General features: G+C 31.0%; 1 protein-coding gene across 1 annotated transcript in view; it reads left to right on the top strand.

Annotated features, from left to right (window-relative positions):
* LOC128684556 (phosphatidylinositol 5-phosphate 4-kinase type-2 alpha-like) overlaps positions 1-4,942 on the top strand; it is a gene marked incomplete at its 3' end in the record, with an annotated part of 39,627 nt that extends 34,685 nt beyond the window's left edge. Inside the window, exon 5 of the mRNA XM_070079907.1 lies at positions 4,775-4,942. Within this exon, the coding sequence (XP_069936008.1) occupies positions 4,775-4,942 (168 nt within the window). The remainder of the gene's footprint in view (positions 1-4,774) is intronic.
* Positions 4,943-10,000: the final 5,058 nt, after the last annotated feature.

Raw genomic sequence — 10,000 nt, 5'->3', positions numbered from 1 at the left:
GAAAATAGAGAGATAGATAGAGAAGAATAGATAGAGAGATAGATAGATAGAAAAGATAAAAGAGATAGAGAGAAAATAGAGAGATAGAGAATAGATAGATAGAAAATAGATAGATAGAGAGAAAAGATAGATAGAGATGATAGATAGATAGATAGAAAGAGATAGATAGAGATAGAGAAAAGATAGAGAGATAGAGAAAAGAGATAGAGAAATAGATAGAGAAAGAGATAGAGATAGATAGATAGAGATAGATAGAAAAGATAGATAGAGAGATAGATAGATAAGTAGATGGATAGAGATAATAGAAAATAGAATACAGAATAGGGGATAGATAGATAGAGATAGATAGATGAAAATAGATAGAGAAGAGAGATAGATGGAGTTTAAGAGAAAAGATAGAGATGAGAAAGGGGAGATGAGAGATAGATAGAAAATAGAGAGATAGAGATAGATAGATAATGGAGAGAGATAACAGATAGATAGAGAAAATAGATAGACAGATAAATAGATAGATAGAAAATAGATAGAGAAAAGAGATACAGAGATAGATAGATAGAGAAAAGAGAGATAGAATAGAGATAGATAGAAATAGATGAAGAGATAGAAAATAGAGATAGATAGATAGAAAATAGATAGATAGAGATAGAGTTTGAGAGATAGATGGGAGATAGATAGAAAAATAGAAAATAGATAGAGAAAGAGATAGATAGAAAAGGAGAAAATTTAGAGATAGAAAAGAGATAGAGATAGATAGAGAAAGAGATAGAGATAGATAGATAGAAAATAGGGGGGGAAAATTAGATAGAAAAGAGATAGATAGAGAGATAATAGATGAAGATAGGGGGGAGATAGATGGATGAGAAAAGAGAGATAGATAGAGAGATAGATAGATAGGGGAATAAAAAGGGGAGATAGAGAGATAGTTTAGATAGAGATAGATGAGATAGATGAAAGAAAAATAGGTAGAAAAAATAGAAAATAGATAGTTAGATAGAAGATAGATAGAGATGGTAGATAGGGGAATAGATGAGAGATGGGAAAATAGATAGATAAGATAGATAGATGAGAGATGAGAGAGATAGATGAAAATAGATAGATAGAAAAGAGAGATAGATAGAGAGAATGAAAATGAGAGATAAAAGAGAGATAGATTGAAAGATAAGATAGATAATGGAAGATAGATAGATAAGGAAGATAGATAGATAGAGAAGATAAAAGAGATAGAGAAGATAAGAGAGATAGATGAGGAAGAGAATGAGAATAAAATAGAGAGATAGATAAAAGATAAGGGGGGGAAAATAATTGAATAATTATTATTATATATATATTTTATATATATTATGTATGTATTTTGTATGTATTATATATATATATATTTATATATATTTTTTTTTATTTTAAAGGGGATTCAAAAATCTTTTTTAAAACCTGCCCTTTTTAAACCCAAAACCCAATAAATTTTTGAAGCAAAAAATGTTTGAACAACTAAAAAATTTTTTTAAATGCAAAACAAAAAAACCAAACATTTTCCGGGAATTTTTTTCTTTTCCTCTTCCGTCGAAAATCCCAAGTTTTTGCTTTTTGGGTTTTTAAAATTTTTAATTTTTGGGGGTTTCTCAAACCTATCTGTTATTTTTACTTCTACAAAAATTGCTGGTGTTATGAAAAAAATATGGAATAGTAGTGTAAGGGGAATTTTTTGGTACTGGTTCATATTTATTTTGCCTTTTTTTTTTTTTTATTTTATAGAATATAAATTTTTTAAAGGTTGATAAAACCCTCCCCAGAACTTCATGATTCTCTCTTTTGAACCCCTGTACATTTTGCATTTGTTAAAAAATCTCTTGGGTTTTTAATATTCATGTTTTTCTTGTTTGAGAGAAGTCTCCACACAAATTTTTTGTTGATGTATCGATTTTTTTTATTTAAAATTATCAGCATCCATAATTTTGGGGTAATTTTAAAAATTAAAATACAACATTATATTCCCCCAAACATTTTTTTGAAATTTATACTATTTTTTTTTCATTTTACATGGAATTGGGGGGAAATGTCACAGACCCAACATTCAAAACGTTTGCAAAATTTGTTAGGGGGAAAAATTAAAAAAAAAACCTCTTTTATCCTAAGACGGGAAATTTCAGGAAGGCCACATGGAAAAAAATAAAAAATTATGCCAAAATTTTATTTAACCCTTGGGGGAAAAAAGGGTCCCAAATTTTAAAAAAATTTTTTTTTAACATTTTTGTATTTCATCATTTTACAGCACAATGTAATTTTCCCAAAATAGTTCTTCCTTGTAAAATTTTTTTCATTCAGACCCTTTTTAAACCCTCAGTTTCCCAAAAAAGCAGAATTGTTATCATTTTTTTTAATAACTTTTTTTGGGTAAGTGCACAGACATTACATTTCAAAAACCATTTTGAAATTGGCAATTTCCAAAACAGTAATTGCCTACAGTTTTTTTTATTCAAGGGGCTGTACCCCCTAATGTGGTCAGGAGCAGAGCTATTCTCATGGTGTCCTGTTTAAGTGTTTAATTTGTCATAATGTTTTTAAAAGTTTGCAGTGGTTGTAGTGCATTTTTTTACTATAAATTGGATACCCCGACTAGTAGTCTTTCACTGTTTGCCAAGATAATCTTTCTAATCCCCTTTTTTTAAAAAAAAAATTTTTTTTCTTATGAAATGATAGAGAAACTTTTTCTGATGGTTTAAAAACACCAAAAAATCAAATTTGGTGAAACTCGTGGGAAATTTTGCTCCCCTTTATGTTGGATCCCTTGGGAACATATCGCATCAAACGATTTCCCGACCGGCCCCCGTTTTTGGTTCCCTTGTTCCCGTTGACCAAACTCAAAAGCTATTTCTTTAGAACTTTTCCCTTTTTTCTATATTGGGCAAAAACTGTCCATTTACAAAATTTAACTACCCAATAAAGTGGGCAGGAAATTTTGGAAATTTTAATTTCATGCAAATTAAAAAAAATGCCAATTTCAAAATAGGGGCCAGAATAAACAATTTTAGATATTCTTGGGACTAAAATTTTATCCTCTGTTCATTAGCCACGTCTCTAGGCCCTCTGATATTACTATTGCTTTCTATTTTTTATTTTTTTTCTTCAAATAAATACAAAATTTACTGTTAAAGCAGACTACTGCATTATTGTAAAAAAGGTATAAATAATTTTCAATGCACTAAAAAGAATATTGTTTCCCCAGTTGGCGTGTATTGGATGTGTGGTGTGATTCTTACTCTGAACAATGGTAAAAAACGAACATTTCTCTACTTTGAGCTCCCAAATTTCCAAAGGGCGTTTTCATCCTTTAAAGTAATCAAAATCATCTCTCTTTCTTAATTTTATTTTCCCCTTTTATCACCTGAGACCATGAAAACGAGAATACAATGATAAATACTATTGAAAAAACCACCTCAAAGGCAGCGTTTTAAAACCAAAAAAAATGGTCAACTTTTTTTTTTTATTCCCTTTTTCATGCTGAGGGTTTTTTTTGTGGGGCCCCCCTGACCCCAGACCCATTTCTCTCACATGTGGGCCCCCCGGCCTTTTTCCGCTTGATTTGAAACCCTGAATTTTTCGTATAAATCATTAGAAACAGTGGAGCGTAGACATATACAAGAAACAGTCAAAGGGAAAATAAATTTTTGAAAAAATGTTTTTTGTTGTTTTTCTTTCAACCAAAATGGCCAAACCCCCCCAAAACAGGGTGGCCCATAAAAAAAAAACACAAGGTTTCTCTCTTTAATTTTTTTTATACAGGGAAAAAGGGGGTTCTGGCCCCCTTTCTCCCAATTTTAATTAATCTTACGACACCTTTTAAAAACATTAAAAGGAGGGAAATAGGCGGTAGTATGAAGAAAAAAAACATAAAAAAGAAGGATTTCTTTTGGCCCAATTTTATGGCAGTGCTCACAAAAAAAAACATTTTATATATTTTGAAGTTTTAAAAAAATAAACACATATTGACTCCCAGAACATACATCATACATACATCATTGTGTGGCCAAAAATAAAAGGGCAATTTCCAAACTGTTTTTAACATGACAATTTTTAAGGAATTTTTTTGGTCTGTGACTGTTTAAAGCATTATTCATTAATTTCATTAATATGTATTGTTAAGTGGATGTTTTTACTTAATATGAGTGCAAGTAATTTTGTCAACCAAATACATTTAAATTTTTTTGCTATTATCACAAAAAACATTTACTTTTGAAATTCCCCTATGAAATCTAATTCATTTAAAGTTATACTTGGTTTTTATATCAGAAAATATATACTTTTATATATGTATATATTATATATATATATATATTATATAAAAATATATATATATATATATATATATATATATATATATATATATATATAATTTTCTATATATATAATATATATATATTATTATATAATAATTTATATATATATATATATATATATATATATATATATATATATATATATATATATATATATATATATATATATATACCAAAATACTATATATATATATATATATATATATATATATATATATATATATATATATATATATATATATATATATATATATATGTACACACACACATTTGTAATTAACATAGATTTCTCAAAATATTTCATAATTATTTTTGTCAACACTACATTTTTTTTGAGGCAAAAAATTGGTTAGCTTTGCCATTTTGTATGATTTAGCATAGTATTTTGTTTATATGAGAGGCAGAAGATTTACTTGCTAATTGTGACTGATAATCTCCCCAAGGTCACAACCTGTGGCAATAGACTCTCCAGGGAGAAGTGGTGCTGCCTTCTACAGCTCCTGTGACAAGATGTACATTGTGAAAGCACTAATTGGTGGCGAGTGGAACAAATGCATGTGCCCTGCTCAAGAATGCCCATCCGGTGAAGTGGTGAAGAAAATAAGACAGACGTAAGCCAGATCAAAGAATGATTGAGGTGATTGAGTAGAACAAATGTATGCTCTGCTCAAGAATACCACTCAGTAAGTGAAATAGAACAAATATAAGACCTGCTCAAAGAATACCATTTAGTAAGGGATGAAGTGGGTTCAAACATACGACATTCAAAAAGAGAATACTATCAATAGGTGATGAAGTAGATCAACCACATGCCCTGATCAAAGTATGCAGTATACTACCATGGTAGAGTGAAGCAGACTTATGTGGTGAGTGAGTAAAGACAAGGCTGTGATGAATGGTATTTTCCTGAGGACCTGGGATAAAGTTGATCACATTACAGGAAATTGTATATGTTACACCAACATTAACCCTTTGACTGTTTAGGTCAGTATGTATACTCATACGTCTTGCGAGCCAAGCGTTTTTGATATTTATGCTCCAAAATTCTAGCTCAGCACAAATCAGCCAGGCCCACATGTGAGGATGGAGTCAGTGTGGTCAATGATGTCACGCCCAGTATAAAAAAATCCTGCAACCTGCCCAATTGAAAATAGAAATCTGGCTTTGTTTTGGTTAAAATGCCACCATTTTTGGGTGTATTTTGTATAGTATTTATGGTTGTATTCTCGTTTTCTTGATTTCATTTTGATAGAATGGAAGACATATTACAGAACCTGAGATGATGTTGATTGCTTTCACGATAAGGACCTTGAGGTGAAGTCAAATTAAGCGAAAAGGAAATATTAAATTTTTACGATATTCAGAAGTAAACAAGCTGACATCAACTTGTCAATGAAAGTATCCAACTTCAGCATTCATTTTGATCATGAATGGGTTGACGTGTATACAATTATTACAATAATGCAGTGAATCTGCATAACAGTAAATCTTCTGTTTTTGTGTGAATAAAAATTCAAAATAAACAAAGAGTAATATAAGAGAACCTGGAGATGTGACTGATGAACAGAAAATGTTATTTTGGTTCTAGGAATGTCTGCGTATTTCATTCACAGACTCTATTTTGAAACTGGCATCTTTTTACAATTTGTGTGAAATTGGTAGGTGCCAATTTCTGACCACTTTATTTAGAGTGAATTGAAATTGGTAAAAGTGGAGTCTGAGTTCTCTTTATACTCAGTTGATAAACAGATCAGGTTCAAAGAAATAGCTATGAGTTTGGTTGATTGGAACAATGGAGTCTGGCCAAAATAGGGCTCCAAAGTGGGCAAATCGCCAGTAATATGTAAACTTATCCTGGACCTTTAACTTGCATTGAGAGTGTAATTCCGTGAGTTTTCCACCAAATTTCATACTTTTGGTGTCATTAATGTGAAAAGATTCTTTTTTTCATAAGAAAAATAATTTTTTTTTTTTTAAAAAATCTTCACAAGAGAAAAGACTTTGGTTTTGGGGGTTTTACAGTAAAGGGGTTAATTTATTCTTTTTAATTTGGCGAAATGAATGACTTTAAAACATTGGTTGTTTTTTTTAAATTTTTATAATGTTTATCAGATATGAATTTATAGAATGAAAAAAAAAATTATTAGCATTGGGGATAAATGTTTTTAAAATTAAATTTATGTATTAACTTTTCAAAATTTTTATGAATTATGAAAAATTTTAAAAAGCAAAACCAAAATTTATATTTAGGAAAGAAAAAAACTTGTATGATTTATTTTGGTTCAGTCCCCCATATTTATGATGAAATAATTCATGAGTTAATATTTGTTTAATTTAAAATATAATACATTATTTTAATTTTTATTCTCTGAAAACAGTATTTTTTGCATTATTTTGGGTTTATAATCAGGGACTTTAAAAAAGTAAACAATAAACTGAAGGGATGCATTGTTAGAGAAGTTAGAGGAAAAAAAAGATTAGAGGGAAATTAATCATAAATTTTTCAGATCATGTTTTAAATGGCTAAAATGTAGAGACCATTCTTATATACCATACTGTTTTAAATATGGTATAAAAATGTTTTTTGGATCAGATATTGTTCAAGAATAAGGTGGCAATTCAATATATTTTGTTTTCAGTATTTGTAAACCCGCATGGAAAGGGCGTTTTTCCCAAAAGATCGGCCTGACCCCTTTACAGTAGAAAATTGAGACATACTGTGTTTCATAAAATGTCTTTTCACTTTTCTCCAAATCCCTAATTATGATGCTCCTAACTTTGCTTTTAAAAAAAGGTCTCTTGTGAAAAAGCGTTTTTTCCAAAAATTGCTTGGAAAGGGCCTATACCTTTATTTTTGTATTGTCTTTGATTTTCTGCTTTTTTGCTCTTTTTAAAAGAATGGTACAAGATTTAACAAAATATCTTATGGGGTTCCTCTTCTGGGATTTTTGTATTTTCAGTCATGGTTATAAATTTTTTATTTTTAAGTTTTTAGTTTTTTTTCTTATTTTCAGATCTCTGCTTTTAATTTTTAAAACTTTTTGTCATATTCCACAGTTTGCTCATAATGCCATTAATTTTCCCATCCTGTTTTTTAAATTCTAATTTTTCTAATTAATTTTCCCTTTATCAGAGGTTTAAAAATTTAAATCTGAGTCACTGTGATTTTTTTAGGAATGTCTCCTTTGAAACCATTAATTTCTCTCACATGCTGATCCTATTGAACTTTTTAAACTTTCAGTTAATTTTTTTAAAAAATTTATTTTTCCTTTTTTTCTTTCTTCAAATTTTTTAATTTTTATTTGTCATATGGTGCACCTACTCTCTTCCCTCCCAGTTTTCAAACTTGGGGAATGCTAAAGGAGGAAGTGAATAACCAAGTGAAAAGACGGGGAAAGCAGAAAATTTTTTAAACATCTCCCCCAAATCTTCACCCTCCTAACAAAAAAATACTGGAATAGGGGGAAATTTTTGGGGGGAAAAAATTTTGGCCTTTTAATATATAGGGGGTTTTGAGGCGCTGAGGCACATCCGTTACCGGGTAATCAGCAATGAAGGCTGGCTCCCAACTGCAAAAAAAAACCCCTAGAAAATGGTTAATGCTATAAAATCATTTGGATTTTTTTTCGGGAAGTGGGGCCGGGGGCTGTATTCCAAAATATAGGTAGGGCAAGGCTACTCGGGAAAAAAGGGGGTGGGGGGATGAGTCAGCAATTGTTGTGATGTAGCCCACGGGAAAAGGGAAAAATAAAAGAATGAGGGAGAACAAGTTTCAATTTTTTTTCACCTGCTCTGGGGGGAAATATTGTAAAAAATGTATACACAGTATATACCCCCCTTTTGGGAAAGCACCATATGTAATATTAAAAACTACTGTTAATAATCAAAAATCTTTTTTAATTTGCTTCAATTTTTTTTTAAATAGATTTTAAAAGGGCTGACAGTTGCCCGTGAAGCATCCGAAAGAGCGAGAAGGACCTACCAACGTTAAAGGATAATGACTTCGAAGGATGGTAAAAAAATATACTTGGTGAGGAACAAAAAAGATGGGGACATTAAATGATGTAGAGGTATCGTCTTGAGCCTTTTGTTAGCTCAACTGGGGAAATCAAGATAAATTAAAACATATGAGCCTGAAAAGTTTTCGTATACTATACCCGTAACTAAGAAATTTTTTGTTCAATTGTTGCGTTGTTGATCAGTTGGTCTTTATGACACTTGGAGTATGGCCATGTTGGTGTGGAAAAAAGATTTTCCCAACATGATTTTCCTCATGGTGTAGTAAAAAAAACCTCTCATTGACTAATGGGGGGTGTACAAAAATCTTTTGCCCATAAACAAAATTTAAATTAATTTTTAATTTTTCCTGTTTTCAAGACGGGATTTGGCCCACTAATGCAGAGGCGCTGGACACTTAAGAATATGGGATTTAACCTTAGTACTACAGGACAGTATTTTTATAGTAATTATATATCTCTTTTAAATTTTCATTTTAATTTTTTTTCAGGGAGGGGGGAAAAAACTGCTTGATTGATAGTGGTGACCAGAATAACTTTTTTTTTTGGTCAGGGGAACGGAACGTTGCTCTATAGTGAAAATAAGGGGATGATAAAAGAGTTTTAGAAGTTTAAGGCAAAAACCCAAATGGCTAAAAGCGGAATTTGAAACCAATTTTTTTTTGCATCCCCTATTTTTAAAAACCAGTGTTAATTGCACTTTTTAATATTTTAATAATACAAAAAATTTTTAAATCCGGGATAATTAGAACTGTGGGTTGGAGCAAGGGAGGTTTCAAGTAAAAGGAATTTTTAAAACAGACAGGCCCTGGATGTCCCTTTTTTGCCCTTTTTTGATAAAGTGGGGTTGCAATTTTTTAAAAAGAAACCCCAAATATCGTCCCAGACCCCAAAATATGAAAAATTTATACATGAAATATTAAGTTTTTAAAGCAATAGAATGATTACAATAAAATAAAATAATTAATTACCAATAAGATCGGGGTGATTGATGGATAGGAGAGGGGTTTTGGTTTTAGGAATCCTTCCATTAGGACTTGAGGAAAGTCCTTTTCGGTTACTTCCCCTTTTTAAAGCCACTAGGGCCAGCTTGAAGTCAGTGGACCCTTCACAACAAATCTTTCCCTAGGCTCTGTACCTCCTTCCTTTTCTATTTTCTAAAATGGGCACAACATTGTCATTGTAATAGTCACCAGCACGCCTAGCTGTGTTGGGTGATCTTCATCCTAAAATTTCTCAAACCCTTTTTTTTCCTTTTTTAAGTAGCCTGGATTCCACAATCATAGTTTCAGGGGTTAGCCCCAAAACCCCTTCAAAATCTTTTTAATTTCCCTTTAAATTTTCCTTTTTACCAGGGTTGGACGGGTTTTTGGGGCCCTTGACTTTTTTAGAAACAAGCACCAAACACAGTGATAAATATAAAATGGAATTCAATGTATCCTGTTTGCACACTGGCTGGGTTGTAAACACTGGCAAACACGGGGGAGTTCTGGCCCCCATGGACAGGGCTCAATGAAATTACGAATACGAGAAATTTTTTTGATATAATGCATAATCCGTTTTTCAAATCTTATAATACTCCCTTGTTTCACCATTCGTAAAAACCAGTGTACTATCTCCACACCCCAGTTCAGGTATAAGTTTACTATTTTA

Source organism: Cherax quadricarinatus, unplaced genomic scaffold, assembly GCF_038502225.1.
Source record: "Cherax quadricarinatus isolate ZL_2023a unplaced genomic scaffold, ASM3850222v1 Contig39, whole genome shotgun sequence".
NCBI lineage: Eukaryota > Metazoa > Arthropoda > Malacostraca > Decapoda > Parastacidae > Cherax > Cherax quadricarinatus.
Note: the sequence above shows the minus strand (reverse complement) of the source record. Positions and strands in the feature narration are given on the sequence as shown.